The sequence below is a fragment of the Clarias gariepinus genome, chromosome 11, assembly GCF_024256425.1.
Source record: "Clarias gariepinus isolate MV-2021 ecotype Netherlands chromosome 11, CGAR_prim_01v2, whole genome shotgun sequence".
Lineage (NCBI taxonomy): Eukaryota > Metazoa > Chordata > Actinopteri > Siluriformes > Clariidae > Clarias > Clarias gariepinus.
This window is the reverse complement of record NC_071110.1, coordinates 8227073-8247300: the sequence shown is the minus strand read 5'-3', so window position 1 is coordinate 8247300 and position 20228 is coordinate 8227073. Positions and strand designations below refer to the sequence as shown.

The 20228-nt window shown below is 39.9% G+C and overlaps 1 protein-coding gene and 1 pseudogene across 1 annotated transcript; both read right to left on the bottom strand.

Annotated features, from left to right (window-relative positions):
* Positions 1-3274: 3274 nt before the first annotated feature.
* On the bottom strand, positions 3275-4215 carry LOC128533279 (olfactory receptor 10A3-like; annotated as a pseudogene).
* Positions 4216-5096: 881 nt separating this feature from the next.
* Positions 5097-6161, bottom strand: LOC128533278 (olfactory receptor 10A2-like). Its single transcript, XM_053507524.1, has one exon. It carries the CDS (start codon positions 6078-6080, stop codon positions 5097-5099), a length of 984 nt encoding a protein of 327 aa, XP_053363499.1. The 5' UTR covers positions 6081-6161.
* Between the last annotated feature and the right edge of the window lie 14067 nt (positions 6162-20228).

Here is a 20228-nt window from a genome sequence, read left to right as displayed (position 1 = left end):
CAATAGAAGTACAAAATGATACAGTGTCAATTGCTTCAAAATTACGATATAAAATAACAGTTTTAAGGCATTTAGAGTGCATCGGCAGATTGAGGCTAAAATCAAGGAGTTTATGGTCAGAAATACCGGTGTCAGAAGCAGAAATGGATGTGATGTCCCCTCTTGAAGTACATATTAGATCAAGGGTATGACCATGTGTATAAGTAGGAACGCGAACATGCTGTGTCAAATTAAAACATTCAAAAACAGACAGTAATTGGGTGGTGTTGGGGCAAACTGTATCAAAATAAATATTGAAGTCACCTAGCAGAAGAATAGGAGATGACAATGAGCAAGAAAGGGTTAACAGTTCACTGAGTTCAGAAAAAAAAGCTAGACAGGGCTTCGGGAGGACGGTAGAGTAAGATGATTGTGAGACAGTCAGCTTTCAAAACAATGTATTCAAATGAATTTGTATTGTGAAAATCAAGTTGTTTCAGATGAAGATTTTCCTGGTAAATGACAGCAAGACCACCCCCTTTGCCATGCAGTCGAGGTCGGGTGAAATACTTATATCCATCAGGTGCAAGAAGATTTAACTGAATAAAGTCCTCCGGAGCTTGCCAGGTTTCAGTGAAAAGAAAAATATCAAGCTTATTGTCAGTGATAATTTCATTGAGATAAGGGGCTTTGTCCGTTATTGACCGACAGTTCAGAAGTGCAAAGTGACGATGTACAGAATTCAGATTCGCAGAACGATGCTGAGTACCAGTAAGATAAATTAGAGAGCGATGTACAGTACGACCAGCAGGAGGTTGTTTGTAAGCAGATCATTTATAGATAGTCCAGATGCATGGAAGGGTTTTGGGCTTAGAGCAAAAGGTACTTCTGAACACACGCCATGAGCGGTGGATGTACCGTGGGCGCTGGAGAATCCCTAAACTCTGGCAGTGCTCATACGTCATAGAATCAAGACGCAGATGGCAGTTCAAGGCCCTTAGCTGTGATGGTAAATATCCAATATCCATTACGAAGGCGAGGTGCAAAATAAGGCAAAAAAGAGAGCAGAAAAGAAGGAAAAAAAGAAAAAACATTGCCCAAGACATTATAGTATTGAGCAAGTGAGAGCCAGACACAGGCAGAAACTGCCTGACACGGGCAAAAACAACGCTAGCCCCTAAGCTGCCACTTCACCAAAAACAGCAGACTAAATAGGAAACAGCACCTCCAAATACTAAGCAGTAAACAAACAGCGCAAACAAACAAAAAAAACAAACAATCCAGGTACGAAGCGGCAGCACAGCGTTCTCGTCCCGGAACCGGAACTATTCGGAAGTATACACATAATAATAATAAGTTTCAATAATAATAGGAATAATAATAATAATACAGTGGGAGCACTAATACTACTACTACTAATAATAATACTGAATGGGGAAAGCACACTTAAAGAAGTATCATTATTGAAGGAAAAAGGAAAATGAAAAATAAATACATATTAGTATTTACAGTTTGAGCTTGACACGTGTATGAGCTCTGTTGCTTGATGTCAATGGCCGCCTAAGAGACATAACACATAACACATTTTCGGCTTCAGTAGACACACAATACTTCAGACTGAAACACGACTGCCCCCTACAGGTAATGAAGGGCATTTTCACAGCTTGCCGCATATAGCTGGCTTGCCCAGCGCCCTTGAGAAGATAGCGCAAGCCCAGCAGGACGACCGACAAATAGCTCAACTGGCTGCTGGAGAGTACCCTGGGAAGACGCCGAGCCAGAGGAGCGCTTTTGTACAACATCAGGGGGCGCTATATCAAAGAGCTATGGTAACGCAAGGGGAAAGGGCCTAACTGGTGATCCCGCAGTCTTTAACCCAGCAGTTCTTGCGCCAGTACCATACATATCCATCAGGCGGCCACAGGGGACAGCTTAAAACACCCTGATAGGGCTGTTAGATGGCGTCTGGTGGCCCTTCGTGTGCAAGGATGTATGGGAATTCGTCAATGCGCTTAGCTCTGCCCATCGTGAAACCCCGGGACAACACCAGCAGAGCTATCATGGGGCGACCCCCTCCCAGGCCCATTGGGTTGATGCATTGACTGTCCACCCACTCCTGACCAAGCAGCAACTTCTATCCATCATAACACAAGAGACCAAGCGGAGGAAGAAACCTAACACGCCGAGAGTAAGTAAGCCAATAAGGCCAGCTCCAGGAATTCCTGGCGGCACAAAACGCACATGCCACTGGGCAAAATACTCTGCTAAGCTAGCGCCCAAGTGGGAGGGACCAGCAAAAATTTAAAATGAAAAAAGGGCCAATAAATTACACGGCATGGAGCAACCCACCATAATCTTTAACATAATGTGGTCTTTTTTATGTGTTAATAAGGACGCTCTCCTCATACGCTGGAAGCTGGGGAGAGGGGGGTTTATATAGCACCGCCACATAATGGACACTTGTATAGGGCGAGAGTAAGCTGGCACTATGTTAAAAATAAGCTGTGGTGCCTTATTAATTGCGCCCTAAAAGCTTTTGTGCCTCTATGAGTATGTGTATTGTTCCCGCTTGAACCCTCACGAGACAGTGTTTCTGGTCAGCTCGGGAAGACAGTGACGCACTTGGTCATATGACCCTGATAGAAAGCCGGCCCGGGTAAGGACTCGGGGAGGGAGTAAGGAGGTACAGCACGCTGGAATGCTTTTCATTATTACAGAGTTTACTGAGAGACAGACGAGGACTGTGCCCTGCAGATTTTCCATTACATCGGGATAACCAACGACGGGACTGCTTCGCCAAAACTCTTTAACTCCACCACCGGCCTCTTGGGATTATACCATCATTTTCGGTGAGACCGATTCCACTCTCTCTTTCACGCTTGCAATAACCTGGACTTTGGACATTTTACACAATCACACCCATTCTGTTTGTTATAGTATATATTTTGTAAATATTGTTTTCTTTATTGGTTTCGGTGCACCCTTTCCTTTTAGTTTTTGGTGGTATAATGCATGGTTGGTTTGTTTGAATTGGTCCTTTCTTCCAAACTTTATTATACAGTTCACACTTGCAGCATTTAACTCGTGCATTATTAAATTTATCAAATGTGTGTTCACCTCCACACTTTGGACACCTCTGTTTTCCCTTACATGTTATGGCTATGTGTCCATATCTTTGCCATTCAAAGCAAACACACACACACACACACACACACACACACACACACACACACAAACATCCACAAAATCTAAGCATAATTAATTACAGCATGAAATGATTTGAATAAGAGTTCCTTCAGGTGTGACTCCTGATTTTTATAATGAAGCGTCTAAATTCCTTTGTGTTCAAAACATAAATAATAGGATTTAACATTGGTGGAATTGCTACTGATAGGGAAATATTAATTATCCTAGCATTAGAAGAAAGAGCGTATATTGCATCTGCAAGATTTGTAATTGATGTAGGAATAAAAAATATTGCTACTACCAAGAGATGAGACACACATGTTTTAAATGCCTTAAGACGACCATCCCAAGTTGTAATCTTAATTAAGGCCAGTAGCATGCCTACATATGACAAGGTTATGGCAGTCAAAGGTACATAGAGGCACACTGTAATAGCAATGCTTTCTATTAAGTAATTCAAGCTATTGTCATTACAAGCTATTGTATGAATTGGTGCATGGTCACAAAAAAAGCTATTTATCTCATTAGATTTACAAAATGAAAGCTGTGTAATTAAACCCACCATGGTGGCAACTATAATAAAATTAATTATCCATATTGCTCTTAAAGTTACTACCATAAAGGAGTTATTCACAATAGCATGATATCTCAAAGGTAAACAAGTGGCAATTAAGCGATTATATGCCATGTCAACAAGAGATAAATACTGTCCACCCGCAAAGAAATAAGTAAAAACATATTGGTCAAACAAGCATCATAGGATATGTACTGGGAGTTAAAAAGAAAAGTCCTAAAAAGGTAAGGGGTCAATGCATTTGCTTCACCAAATTCTGAAAGAGCCAAGTTAAAGATCCCCATGTATTTTGGAACATGCAGACTTTTGTCAACTAATATTATGTAAAGGACAAGTGAGTTTCCACACAGTGAGGTAATATAGACAAAAACAAAGTAGTATTGGCTAAAAGGTAATCCAGAAAATCCAATGATAAAAAAGTACTCTGGATGCACAAATGATGCATTTTGTAGTAAACTGGTGTTAAATAGACTCATGATGAAGTAGATTATTAAACTGCTTATGTTCTTTCCAACCTGAAATGACAGCCATAATGATATATATATATATATATATATATATATATATATATATATATATATATATATATATATATATATATATAAAGACAAATGCACTTACAACACTTTTAATGGTTTACCATCAAAATAAGGTTCAAATTTAAAGTTAGGTTCAAAGTTAAATTTACTCTTACCTTCTATTTACCCAATGTATACTGTGTTGTTCTGTTGGTTATACTTGTGTGTATCCATTATTTATAGAGATGCAAATTTTATCTAATATTAAATTTATCAAATGTGTGTTCACCTCCACACTTTGGACACCTCTGTTTTCCCTTACATGTTATGGATATGTGTCCATATATTTGCCATTTAAAGCAGTGTATCAGAGCAGGAATCCAAACTCTCACTGGGAAACAAATATATCCTATTCCTATTTATTTTTTCTAGTAGAACTGGTTTCTGAGACTCAGACTGTCTCAGTCTGGACCTTCTAAATTTATTGTTCCTTTTGGTCTCAACACCTCACCCGCTCTAAAGTATTGCATAAAACAATACAGAATTGTAGAATATGAATACAATGCAAAAGGCTCATTTAAGTTGATGGCTTAGAAAAACACAAAAATACAATACTATACTTTTTCCTACTTTCATGTGACATTTATACAGCTCTATGTTTTGTATACACACATACACACACATCCACAAACTCTAAGCATAATTAATTACTGCACAAAATGATTTGAATAAGAGTTCCTTCAGGTGTGACTCCTAATTGACTGGAACGAAATTTGGACACACTGGTCCTTTGCAGACATGACCCTTAAAGACCATTGAAAGACTAAAAATGTTTGGTTTTACATTGCTGAAGCCTGCAACTGGGAAACTGATGCTTTCTTTTTTAACATTTTTATAATGAAGCGTCTGAATTCCTTTGTGTTCAAAACATAAATGATAGGATTTAACATTGGTGGGATTGCTACTGATAGGGAAATATTAATTATCCTAGCGTTAGGAGGAAGAGCGTATATTGCATCTGCAAGATTTGTAATTGATGTAGGAATAAAAAATATTGCTACTACCAAGAGATGAGACACACATGTTTTAAATGCCTTAAGACGACCATCCCAAGTTGTAATCTTAATTAAGGCCAGTAGAATGCCTACATATGACAAGGTTATGGCAGTCAAAGGTACATAGAGGTACACTGTAATAGCAATGCTTCCTATTAAGTAATTCAAGCTATTGTCATTACAAGCTATTGTATAAATTGGTGCATGGTCACAAAAAAAGCTATTTATCTTATTAGATTTACAAAATGAAAGCCGTGTAATTAAACCCACCATGGTGGCAACTATAATAAAATTAATTATCCATATTGCTGTTAAAGTTACTACCATAAAGGAGTTATTTACAATAGCATGATATCTCAAAGGTAAGCAAATGGCAATAAAGCGATCATATGCCATGACAACAAGAGATAAATACTGTCCACCCGCAAAGAAATAAGTAAAAAACATATTGGTCAAACAAGCATCATAGGATATATACTGGGAGTTAAAAAGAAAAGTCCTAAAAAGGTAAGGGGTCAATGCATTTGCTTCACCAAATTCTGAAAGAGCCAAGTTAAAGATCCCCATGTATTTTGGAACATGCAGACTTTTGTCAACTAATATTATGTAAAGTACAAGTGAGTTTCCACACAGTGAGGTAATATAGACAAAAATTAAAAAAACAAAGTAGTACTGGCTAAAAGGTAATCCAGAAAATCCAATGATAAAAAAGTACTCTGGATGCACAAATGATGCATTTTGTAGTAAACTGGTGTTAAATAGACTCATGATGAAGTAGATTATTAAACTGCTTATGTTCTTTCCAACCTGAAATGACAGCCATAATGAAATATATATATATATATATATATATATATATATATATATATATATATATATATATATATATATATATATATATATATATTAAAGGATAAATTGCACTTACAACACTTTTAATGGTTTACCATCAAAATAAGGTTCAAATTTAAATTTAGGTTCAAAGTAAAATTTACTCTTACCTTATCTGTGTTGTTCTGTTGGTTACACTTGTGTGTATCCATTATTTATAGAGATGCAAATTATAGTTTATCATGGGATGGCTCAGAAAGTGATGTAATTACAACACAACTGCCATTGTATGAATTTATTATACCACTTAATTATGTTTTTTATTTTTTATATTATATATAAAAAAATATTTTATTATGTATTAAAAGTGATAAATTGGAAAACATTCAAATATATACCTTAATATATATATATATATATATATATATATATATATATATATATATACAGTATATACATACATACACACACACTCACCTAAAGGATTATTAGGAACACCATACTAATACGGTGTTTGACCCCCTTTCGCCTTCAGAACTGCCTTAATTCTACGTGGCATTGATTCAACAAGGTGCTGAAAGCATTCTTTAAAAATGTTGGCCCGTATTGATAGGATAGCATTTTGAGGTTGATGGAGATTTGTGGGATGCACATCCAGGGCATGAAGCTTCCGTTCCACCACGTCCCAAAGATGCTCTATTGGGTTGAGATCTGGTGACTGTGGGGGCCATTTAGGTACAGTGAACTCATTGTCATGTTCAAGAAACCAATTTGAAATTATTCGAGCTTTGTGACATGGTGCATTATCCTGCTGGAAGTAGTTATCAGAGGATAGGTACATGGTGGTCATAAAGGGATGGACATGGTCAAAAAGCAATGCTCAGGTAGCCCAACTGGCAATATGGGGCCCAAAGTGTGCCAAGAAAACATCCCCCACACCATTACACCACCACCAGCAGTCTGCACAGTGGTAACAATGCATGATGGATCTATGTTCTCGTTCTCTTTACGCCAAATTCTGACTCTACCCTCTGAATGTCTGTTAGAATTATTTTATATATAAAGGAGTTATTTTTACTCTCTTGCTCTCTTCCTCATAGATCTGAGGAAACTTTAGAAAAACTTTACAATCTGGGGGCTCGTCTAACCTTTTCTCTCCAGGAAGGTAAGTTAAGCATTATTTTTGCACTTGTACTTCCTTTCTTGGCCAGAAAAGTTTTTGAACCAATAGTTCATTTTACATAGTAAATTGGCATATATTTGAGGTATATTTTGGAAAAAGATACTTTATGCGTGTTAATTTGTTTTTGTCTCGCATTGTTTTTGGCATTACTCGTGATGATTTAGTGATTAAAATTACAGCGGCTGTAGTGATTGTAATAATTGAAAGATATAGATAAAACTAGGTGTTTAACTGAAACTGCACTGGTGTTGTTAGCAATAAGCCAAAAACATACACAGCGCTGTCGTCGCGGGTACCTACGTCATCAAACCACGTCCCATTAGAGGAGACGCGCTATTTTGGGTGTGTTTTAAAAAGTTTTACGTTCAGTAAGTTTTGTTGTTGATGTAATTTATGCATTACAATATTAGTAATTTAGTGAGGCATTTGTAGCGTGCTCATTGTGTATATGCTGGCCCTGGCGTAGAGGCGCGTGGTTAGAAAATAAATAAATTAATTGGTTATAGCCATATTCCATAGATTGTTCTTTGGAACAGGGAGCGGCGTGTAGTTGCAGTTATACACGTGGGATGTGCATAAGTTTTATTGTTTTCCTGACGTAGAGGCGTGTGGACTCAGCTCGGCGCACCTGTCGTTAATTTTTCTGAGAGTGTTCTCAGAAACAGGGTAGATTGGCCGAATGCCTTATTAATTCACTATATTGGTATTTGATAAATGTGTGGATAATCTCCAAATGTGTAGAGGCACGTGAGATTTGTTATCAGGAACACGGAGATATTGTACATTTTGATAATACACTTATAAATTACAGTATTCTTCAGTTTCAAATAGATTCTGATACACTCTGTTGGAACGTCACACCACCCGTAATTAAAAAAAAAAAAAAAAAGCTTAAAGTGTCCGCTTAACTTCGATAAGCCTGGTTTGTTTACTAACTGAAACTTACTAACAAAATGGGTAATGGTCGTTTTAAACAGTCTCTTACTCCTTGTACGTGCATGTTATTCACAAGTTCTGACGCGTGTCTTTTGTTACACAGTTTTACTGACGACTTCAGACGTTTCGTTGATTTCTTTGTCTCTTGTTTTTTTTCAACATCAAAGTACAACAGTTGTTACAGTTTCTTGCATAAATCCACTGTAGTCACGACAAGTCGCTTGCTCTGTTCTGTAGCTTCGATAGATTACAGTTACTACAACTCATTTTACTGTATTCCTTTTAGCTTACTGTCACACGGTCAAAAGCTTGTGTGCTCCACACCTTTCTGTATCCTTCCGTGTCTCTACAACAACAACAACTAACGTGTGATAGACATGAAACTACATAACTGTGGGATGATGTCACAGAACAACTCATGAAATGATGTCACAATACAAATTATAAGTATGATACTTAATGCTTAATGCCTAACTAATAAACTGAAATAAGATAAACATAACAAATCACAAGAATAAAATATGGCCCTTAAATTTCCAGCCCCCTAATTGACAGGCAGGAAGACTGACAATTACACACATTTTTTTGTTTTGTTGTTTTTTCCTTTTTTTTTTTTTACAATTGGGCCACAACATTTACTATTGGATTAAAATTTTAATTAACTTTCTTAACACTTTAAACATTTGTTAACGGTTTAACTTAAGGTATTCATATTTCGCTGTGCACCAAATGAATAACTACTATCATTCATTTGGTACGCAGACTTATATGACTACTTTATAAGGTAATTAACAGTCCATTTTACATATCAGGCACAGCTTATCGATGGGTCTTTCCAGGGTGCTGGTTTTTGTTTTAACCAGTACACGTCTCACAAGTCCTTTTTTATCAGGGAACACTTTCGTGATCCGTCCGACGACCCATGAATTTCTTGGAGAAGACTTATCAATTATAGAACTACGTCTCAGATCGTGAGGTTTTTTCTCACCTGAGACCATTTTTGGCGCTCCTGAAGCAAGGGCAAGTATTCACGCAACCATCGCTTCCAGAATAGGTCGGCAAGGTACTGAATTTGCTTCCATTTGCGACGTGTGTAAGTGTCCTCCTTTTTGAAAAGTCCAGGAGGCAAGTTTGGCTGTTTTTTCATCAGCAGCAGGTGGTTAGGTGTCAGGGGCTCCAGGTCTGTGGGATCGTCTGTAGCGGTGGTAAGGGGACGGTCATTCATTATAGCTTCCACCTCACACAGGAATGTATGCAAGCTCTCATCGTTTAGTGTTTGTTCTTTTAGTACAGACCTTAAGATTTTTTTTACTGACCTTATCTGCCTTTCCCATATTCCACCGAAGTGAGACCCAGCAGGAGGATTAAACATCCATTGTATCCCCTTTTGCATGAGGACACCTTACATTTTTGACTGATTCCACTGTTGCATAGCTTTACGCAAATTCAGTCTCAGCGCCTATGAAGTTTGTTTCATTATCACTTTTCATAACTGACACCTGGCCTCTTCTGCACATGAAGCGTCGAATAGCATTTAAGCAGGAGTCTTTATCTAATGACTGCGCGACTTCAATGTGCACGGCTCTTGTTGTCAGACAAGTAAACAATACGCCATATCTTTTAACATTACTTCTACCCTGTTTAACCTCGAAGGGTACAAAATAGTCTACCCCTACGTTAGTGAACGGTGGGTGATCTGGTGTTATTCTATCACGTGGCAGTTCTGACATTTTTTGTTCACTATGCTTTGCTCTGATCTTTTTGCATTTCACACAACTGGACAGAAACTTTCTCACAAGGGAATTTGCAGTCGGAATCCAGTATTTCTGCCGCAATTTTGAAAGCATATAATTCCTTCCACAATGTCCGACCTGTTCGTGAGTGTTTCTTAAGATTAAAGTTGTAATGTGTGAGTCTTTGGGTATAATGACAGGGTGTTTGCATGCTCAGGCATTACAGACCTACCAAGACGTCCTCCAACTCTTAGCACTCCATCCTGCAGTACTGGATCTAGTTTGGAGAGACAACTGTTTCTTTTTACGGATGCATTACCCTTTTGTAACATGAAAATTTCGCCTTTGAATTTTTGGTTTTGAATGAACTTAATGACTTCGTTTTCTGCCATTGTAAAGTCCTTAATTGTTAGAGACTTATGGTTTTCTGTTATTGAGTTGTTTGCCCGTCCCTTAATCATTTTTGTTCTCTGTTTAAGCATGTCTTTAACGCAAAGAATCCAGGCAACGGATCTTTTTAACTTATACCAGTCAGAGTGATAGTTAATCAGTTTACTCACGGCATCTGTGCTCTCTGTAGTCTTTACGAGGTTCACTGAGGCTGAGTGTTTAATCTCAATGTCATCCTCCTACGTCGACAGATCGTGAATGTTCTCAGGCCATTTACTCTCTGGTTTTTTAAGAAAGGGGGGACCATGGATCCAATTGTTGTTTTTCATGAATTTTTCACAGGAAACTCCTCTGGAAGCAGCGTCAGCTGGGTTTTTTGAAGTGTTGACATTCCTCCACTGCTGTGGCTTGGTTGACTCTCGTATGATGGAGATTCTCTTAGCGACAAAGGTTTTAAAGCGAAGTTTTTCATTAACAATGTATCTCGAGACAGTTGTGCTGTCGGTCCAAAACACAAAGTCCAGCAGTTCTATTTCCAGTTGACCTTTCAACATTTTTTTTGTCGTTGTTTACAGCAACCATTGCCGCTGTCAATTCCATTCGGGGGATAGTAGTTTGTTTCAGGGGCGCTACGCGAGAATTCCCCATCATGACTGCACAGTGTGTGAGTCCATCAGCATTTACTAACCTAATATATGAGACAACTCCATATCCCATTTCACTTGCATCTGAGAAGTGGTGAAGTTGTGCTGTAGTTGTAACTTCAAAGTCAACTGGTTTTACGCATCTTGCTACACTAAACTCAGACAGTTGATGCAAATCGTGTAGCCAGGCCCTTCATCTTCTTATAAATTGTTCAGGAATGTCATCGTCCCAAGCGAGTCTCTCTTTACACAACTGCTGCATTAAGATCTTAGCTGGCAGTATGACTGGTGCAAGAAAGCCTAAGGGGTCATTAATTGAACTAGTGACTGACAAGATTCCTCTTCTAGTCACAGGCCGCTCTTTTAAACTAATCTTAAACTTGAGCGTGTCTAAATTAATACACCACAACACCCCTAGAGCTCTCTCAACAGTGAGTGCGTCTTTACTCAAATCAAGTCCCTCATGTCTTTGATTCTTTCACTCTCAGGGATGGAAGTTAGTAATGTACGACTATTACTTGCCCTCTTGGTGAGGTGAAACCCTCCACTTGCGCACAGTTTGGTGAGATTACTATATAGCGCAACTGCTTGACTATGACTAGAGACAGACTTCAAGCAGTCGTCTACATAAAAGTTTTTAAGTACTGTGTTGACTGCCTCGGCAGATGCATTGCTGCGGTTTTCTTCTGCTGTTTTCCTATGGGCGAAGTTAGCTACACTTGGAGATGACTTTGCACCAAACAAATGAACGACCATTTTATAATCAACCAAGTCCTGACTCACGTCTCCATTCGGCCACCACAGGAAACGCAACAAGTCTGTGTCCTTTTCTGGAACTCTAACCTGATAGTACATGGCTTCCACATCTGCCATCATGGCAACTTCCTCTTGTCTAAAGCGTGCGAGCACTCCAATGAGTGAGTTTGTCAGGTCGGGTCCCTGCAGAAGCTCGCTATTTAATGATATTCCCTGATAGCTGGCAGCACAGTCAAAGACTACCCTAAGCTTTTTCTTTTGAGGATGGTATACACCATGGTGAGGTATGTACCACACTTGCCCGTCTTGTCGACTTAGGTGAGGTGTGGGGACCTTGACTGCATGACCCTTTTCAAACATGTCGTTCATGAAGTTTAAATACTCTTCGTGAAAGGAGCGGTTATGCTTAAACTTCCGTTTGAGGTTCAGTGCGCGCTGCATGGCTGCGCTTCGGTTATTGGGCATTTGAATAGCTGCTTTCTTAAGTGGTAGGCCAATGTAGAAGTGATTGTCAGTGAACTGCAAGGAGTCAGTTACAGAGCCTAAAAACTGATAGTCCTCTTGTGACAACTCAGCTTTGTCATCACAGTTTCGTTGAGAAAAATCATGGTTGTACTGTTGTATCAGCATTTGTTCTACACTTTCGATGGAAAATCTGTTGACTGCAACGCTCACTTGCTCATTGTCACATGTGCCTTCCTCGACCGACTCTCGAAGAGGTCCATTTATGGTTCATCCAAGAGAGGTCTTTACTGCGTATGGCCCATTGTGCCTGCTGTTAATTACTCGCCATGGTTCTAGGAGCCTGTGCTCTTTGTTACCTATGAGAATTTCAACTCCAGCATTAATGTGAGGCAGTTTTACTTCGCTGAGGTATGGCCACTTATCGATGTTGTGCTGTTGTGGAATGTTTTCCACTGAGACTGGGATACTCTTTTGTGTGAACACTTTGGGGAGTTCAACAAAGGTGTTTTCTTCCAGACTACTAACCTCTAGGTCAGTAAGCACGTAACTTTCTACTTGTTTCCTCGCGTTCATGGTGCTTAACATATAGCATATACTTCTACTGTCTTGTTACCTTTTTTGGAATTTATTTTAACAGGTACTATGGAGAGAATACAGTCATCTCCAGCCCCAGTACACACACTCGTTTCGTGACTCACTGAAACAGGCAGTGTTTGAACTGGTTCAGTTTCGTCAGCCTTTACGATCGCTTGAGCTGTGTCTTGTGCTGCAATGTGCAGCATGCGAAGATGTTTCTTTGAGCACAACTGACATGTAATTTTCTTTGTGCAGTCTTTGCTTAAGTGTCCTTTTACTAAACAGCCAAAGCAGAATCCATTCCTTTTTAGAAAGTCCAATATGTCTCATTGTTAAACTGGTGGCATTCATCTAGGGTATGATCTTTCGCACAGGATGCACAGGGTTTAGTAAAGGCACTAATAACTAATGCACCATTACTCTTTACTGTAATTGATTCTTTATGATTTTTACCAACCTGTTTTACGCCGGTTGCAAAGCTGCTACCTCTCTTTCTTTTCATGTTTTGCTTGAATCCTGGAGGGGATTTGTTGAGGTGTTTTCGTTCTAGTCAAAACGTTCAGGTCTCCAAAAAGTGGGCTGGACATTACCTTTGCTTCTCGTTCTACGAATTTCATCAGCTGCACAAACTTAGTTCTTTTCTGATTGCGCTCCTTGTACTCATATTTGTGGCTTCTCCATTTTTCACACAATTTGAAGGGCAGTTTTGAGGCAATACTCCTCAAGTTGGTAGCATTGTCTAGCTCATCCATGTAATCGATGCTTGATATGGTATTGTAACATTTTACTAGAAACAGGGAGAAAGTTGTCAGCGACTTTCTGTCCTCTGACTTTATTTCCGGCCAGTTGAGTGCCTTTTGCATCAGCGATTATTTGTCTATTTCCAAACTTGTCATGTAACAGTCTCATAGCTTCTGCGTAACCACGATGTTCTGGCATGAGCTGGCAGCTTGTCACTAGGTCCCTAGGCTGTCCTTTAGTATACTGCTCAAGAAAGAAAAGCCTATCCAGATTGTTATCAGTTTTGGTTTCGATGACATGTTTAAAGGCTCTTACAAAGGACGTGAATTCAAGAGGGTCACCATCGAATGAAGGAACGTTGCACGGAGGTAAGGAAAGTTGCCTCTGACTCTTCGCAAACATTTCTGTAAGATCTGCCTGAAGTGGCATCCTACCCTGAGGCTCCACTATGTCAGTGTTGTAAAGTGAGTGTTCGTTACCTTGGATGGGCCGTTCCATTAGGGTGCTTGACATTATGGGTTTGGCACTCACTGACATGCTAAAGTGGGTTGCTCGGAGGCGTGATGGCAGTTCGAGGTATTCCGTTGCCGAACTGTGGTCGTGGTGGTGTGTGTTCCTGTTCGGGAGCGCATGCACCACGCGTTTCGATGGTCACGTCCTGTCTTGCAGGACCTTGTCGTTTTTCACAACCCTGATACACATTTATTTTTGCATTAACCAATGCAAGCTTCGCTTCGAATTCCAGCCTTTCCTTTTTAACCTTTTAATCGTGCTTGGAATTGTGCTTCCTCTATTTCTAACGCTAAGATTGCTGCTTCAGCCAGCAAGGATGCTCTGTCAGCTTCTGCCTGTTTTAGCCGAGCTAAGGATGCTGTAGATGTTGAGGACCTTTTGAATGCTGCCGTCACTACGCTTCCGTGCTTGTTGGGCGCGAGCGTCCTTGATTCCACCATTGACACACTGTCTTCTGGTAAAACTCTGTCGTCGAGTGTTTGAGGCGGCTTAGAGTGGTTCTGAGTTTCTGTAATCAACGTCTCTACCCTTTTCCTGAATTCTGTGGCGCACAGCAATTTAGACATATACCAGTTTTGCCGATCATGTTCGCGTTCGTCTTCGGTTAAGTGCAATCGCACATCCCTATTGCTTTCAACAAAGTTCTCTAGTAGCGCCTTGTATTTCGTATGGTATTTGGTTTCAACGTCATACAGATTGTAGGCATCGTACATAAGCAACTCTAATTCACCTGTTAATGCAGTCAATTGACTCCACTTGCCTTCTCTGGCGTTCTTCAGTTCGTGAAGCTTGTCTGCGGCTTCCTTGTCGTCCGTCGCCATCACATGCTCAGGTTCGGCGACAGCAGCGTTGTCCTTGCGTCTGACATAGTGAATTTTAAAGCAGGCAAGTCCTTTTATCGCTTTCGGTTGCTCGTTGGCAGTCGATGCGCATTTTTGAAATCGCACGCGCGCTCTTCACACTTTTAAATTACTTATCTTTATTTTTGCAGCGGAGAAAAGCTTTTGACTTTACATGTACGTGCATGTTATTCACAAGTTCTGACGCGTGTCTTTTGTTACACAGTTTCACGGTCAAAAGCTTGTGTGCTCCACACCTTTCTGTATTCTTTCATGTCTCTATAACAACAACTAACGTGTGATAGACATGAAACTACATAACTGTGGGATGATGTCACAGAACAACTCATGAAATGATGTCACAATACAAATTATAAGTATGATACTTAATGCTTAATGCTTAACTAATAAACTGAAATAAGATAAACATAACAACAAATCACAAGAATGAAATATGGCCCTTACACTCCTAATGATTGGATGTATAATCAAGGATTTGGAATTTTTGTTCAACCTTTCATTAACAATTTGGCTAGATGGACGGAGGGTTCTTTTCAGTGGAGACATTATCCAAGAGAAGGTTCATTTGACAATGCTGACATTATCACATGCTAATCTTGTCTCTCATCTTTTACAGGCTAGTTTTCTTCCCTCACAATTGGCTATAGTGAAGGTCAAGGGTCATGCACCTGGTGACTCTGAAGAGGTTTTGGGTAACTGTTTAGCTGATGAAGTTGCCAAAGAAGCACCTTTGTCCCCACAGGTTTGTATGGATACAGTATTCTCTCTGACGTCCCATGTCTCCATCCCAAGTTTGGCATCTGACATTGACATAGCCTTCTTGCAAACCCATTCATCACCCGAAGATCTACATTTTTGGTCCACCTGACCAAGTGTTCACCTGGCAGCGATATGCTAATTCGGGATGAGACTGGCCCTATAGCTCTTCCAGCATCTGATGACATTTTCATGGTATTTTACATGTCGCAAAACGGGGGGTAATCCGTATGATCGAGGACAGATTCTGAATTCGCAATATTAAACAGGCTACACTTGTTCTATTAGATTCCTTTTTGATCTGTGCTCGTGCAAATACACAAGGACAACATGTTAAACATGATGCCTTGCCGATGCCTATTGCACCATTTCAATGTTTACAAATGGACTTTACACACATGCCACCTGTCAGAAATCCTAAATACATGCTTGTAATTGTGGACAGATTTTCTAAATGGGTAGAAGCATTTCCATGCTCAAAAGAAAATGCAACAATAGTAGTAAAAATTCTGGCTAAAGAAATCATTCCTAGATATGGTATTCCAACATCTATTGACAGTGATAATGGCACGCCCTTCGTCTCCAAAGTGACACAAAAATTGTGTAAATTTTTAAGCATTGATTGGAAATTTTACATTCCCTACCATCCCCAAAGTTCTAGTGTAGTAGAAAGGATGAACAGAACAATCAAAGATAGGTTGACCAAAGCCATGATGGATACAGGTAAGAACTGGGTTGACCTGTTACCGTCTGTGCTTTGTGAAATTAAAATGACACCCAATTCTACAACCAAACTTTCACCATTTGAGATTATAATGGGATGACCATTCCCCACCCCTTGGGTAAAAGGTAACCCTGGTGTTTCCCTTACAGGTGATCTGGACGTGATTGTCGGCGATTACACGCAAGCACTCATTGAAAAACTGAACAGTGTTCATGGTAATGTCTCTGCTTCTCTCCCTCTGCCTACAGATAAGCCTACTCATTCTTTCATCCCAGGTGATACAGTGCTGGTGAAAAGTTTGAATCCCAGGAAGGTGGGGGACGCTGCCTACAGTACACCTACAACTGTAATTGCAGTGACTCGCACAGCTGTTCTCACAGATTCACAGCCACAGTGGATTCACGCCAGCCGTGTGAAGAAGGTCTCCTAGCCCGCACCGAGAGGCTAGTGGAGCGACACACGTCCTGAAGACACCTCAAAAGGGGGCTCTTGTCGCTTCTCATCTTTTCACATACACATATGAGTTCAACTTTGTATTAGCTCTTTTTCCACATTTTATTTTACTTTTTGTGCCAGCGCCTGATGACCTATGTACTGTTAATTTAATTTCTAATTGTGATTCTAGAAGTGATTTAATCCTGACCATCTTTTCTATAACTGTTCTATCTATTCTATCTATTCTCTTTATCATCCTTCTTATCAGTATTCTTGCTGACTTTACTAATTATGAATCTCTGCTTCTTCACGTTAATATCTTTGGCTATGTTAACTTATTGACATTCACAAATTCTTTTAGAATTTAAGGCGGTAACTGTTCGAATTATTTTTTTATATAAAGGAGTTATTTCTACTCTCTTGCTCTCTTCCTCATAGATCTGATATTAACGCGTTAAATCTTTCCTGCTGCCATCTTCCTGTCTCCTCTTGCATCTGCTCCTTAAGGTCTGAACGCTCCCACGCTCACCTTCCCATACTCTCTTTATGTCTCTCTCCCCCCTCTCTTTCTTTCCCCCTCTGTCTCCTTCCCCCTCTCCCCCTAACTCGAGCCAACATCTTGTGATCTGTCTCTGGACGGACACCTCTCTATCTTCCTCTCCTTTGATTCTTCAGGATCTCACCAGGACATTTACAATGTTTCATGTTCTTTGTAGTAACATATGTCTATGGCACAGGCGTTTGGTCAAACATATATAAACCCCATCTTTTGTTGTTAATAAACAAAGACCTTCCTGACAGACAACGTGTGTGTGTATGTGTGTGTGTTTGACTGAGTCTCTCCTGGCGCCAGAGAAGCTTACCGAAGCACAGCGGACAGACCGAGCAACTCGCCTCTCCTAAACGTAACTTTAGAAAAACTTAACAATGTCTCAACAGAAATCGAGACTCATCAGACCAGGCAACATTTTTCAAGTCTTCAAATGTACAATTTTGGTATGCTCGTGCAAATTGTAGCTTTTTTTTCCTATCTGTAGTGGAGATGAGCGGTACCCAGTGGGGTCCTTTGCTGTTGTAGCCCATCCGCCTCAAGGTTGGATGTGTTGTGGCTTCACAAATGCTTTGCTGTATACATCGGTTGTAACAAGTGGTTATTTCAGTCAAAGTTGCTCTTTTATCAGCTTAAATCTGTCGACCCATTCTCCTTTGACCTCTAGCATTAACAAGGCATTTTTTGCGCACAGTACTGCCGCATACTGGATGTTTTTCCCTTTTTACACCATTCTTTGTAAACTCTAGAAATGGTTGTGCGTGAAAATCCCAGTAACTGAGCAGATTGTGAAATACTCAGACCGGCCCGTCTGGCACCAAAAACCATGCTACGCTCAAAATTTCTTAAATCACCTTTTTTTCCCAATCTGACATTCAGTTTGGAGTTCAGGAGATTGTCTTGACCAGGACCACACCCCTAAATGCATTGAAGCATCTGCCATTGATTGGTTGATTAGATAATTGCATTAATTAGAAATTGAACAGGTGTTCCTAATAATCCTTTAGGTGAGTGTACATATATAGAGCGTAATATTACGAGCATAATTCGTTCCGGAAAAAAACACTTTTCTGTTAAGCTTCATTATCACAGCTAACCAAACGTTAACATGTGGAATTCTCTGACAAAAATTAACAAGAGAAGAAATCACAACAAATCTTAACTATACATGCTGCCTCAATGAACCTGATCACAGACGAGTTAAATTGGATGTAATAGCAAAAATAAAAGACCCAATAACTTCTACACATCTACAACACAACATGCTAAAATATTCTTAAAATACACTTTAATTCAGTGGTGCCACCATGAACACAAAGAAATGAAACAGCAATATAAAAGCTTCGTAGGAAATAGCAGCTAGTGCTCTCAGGCCGCACCTGCAACACAAATAAAAAATTTAAAAAACACAAATAAGGCATCTTTCAATACGCTCAATTTTGTGTTCCCCAGAAATAAACTCTTACTTCCTAAGTGAGACCTTTAGACTATAATAAACTTTCTGCTACTAGCACTCGGTACACATGCACACACTTGTGACTATGCAAAAAAGGGAATAGATCAGGCGACTCACCGGAAACAAAAAGCAAAGGGAGAGAGAGAAACCAATATTGCTGCCCATAGAACAGGAACGTTGGCAGGAGGAGCATCGCTGTACGCTACTGAAAACACTTTTATTAAGCCACACAGCATGTCTCAAATCACTAATTGCATTTAGGTGCACTCAATTGCCTAATGGCGCTCCATGGCAATAGTCGCGTCTTCTTACGAGTCAAATACCAACAAAGAAAAACAAAGAAAAACCCCAAAGCAGTTAACCCAATAAAAATGAATACCTAACCAGTTACATTCTACCCCCCAGTTTTGAAATCGTCGGCCCGACGATATTAACTCCAAGGATGAAAGAAAGCATAAACACTGCAGTTACTTATACTTGCAAACTGACCAGGCGCCTCGTGGACCCAAGATGGACAGAGAAACACTATGTACATGCATTAAGAAATATATATTCAACACGTACAGTACACAGTAAAACTCTTTCCTCATGTGTTGTAAAGGCTGGTTTGAAAAGTCAGTATGTTCAGTGGGGCTGATGTGTTTGCTAGACTGACATGGTTCTTTCATTCAGCACTTCATAAATGTTAACCATATACCCTGTGTATATTTAATACTATATATATATATATCTCCATGCATGTTCAATTAACCATAATCAATTAATTAACATGCACCTGTGGAATGGTGGTTAAGATCTTAACAGCTTACAGAAAGTAGGCATTTAAGGTCACAGTTCTAAAAACGCAGGACACTAAAGAGTCTTGTCTACCGGCTGTAAAAAAAAAAAAAAAAAAAAAATCCCCAGGGTCCCTGCTCATCTGCATGAACGTGCATTAGGCATGCTGCAGGGAGGCATGAGGACTGCTGATGTGGCTAGGGCAATAAAGTGCCATGTCCGCACTGTGAGACGCCTAAGACAGCACTACAGGGAGACAGGAAGGACAGCTAATCATCCTCGCAGTGAAAGACCATGTGTAACAACACCTGCACAGGATCGGTACATCCAAATATCACACCTGCGTGACAGGTAAAGGATGGCCACAACAACTGCCCGAGTCACACCAGGAACACACAATCCCTCCATCAGTGCTCAGACTGTTCGCAATAGGCAGTCCATGAGGAGGAAATGGCTGCAGTACTTTAAGCAGCTGGTGGCCACACCAGATCCTGATTGGTACTTTTGATTTTGGGTTTCCCTTCATTTAGGGACACATTGTGAAACATTTTTAGTTTATGTCTTATGGTGTAGACTCTTAAGCCCAATCC

Excerpts from the sequence above, each read along its gene's own strand:
- LOC128533278 (XM_053507524.1), bottom strand. The coding sequence starts at position 6,080 with ATGAGTCTATTTAACACCAGTTTACTACAAAATGCATCATTTGTGCAT.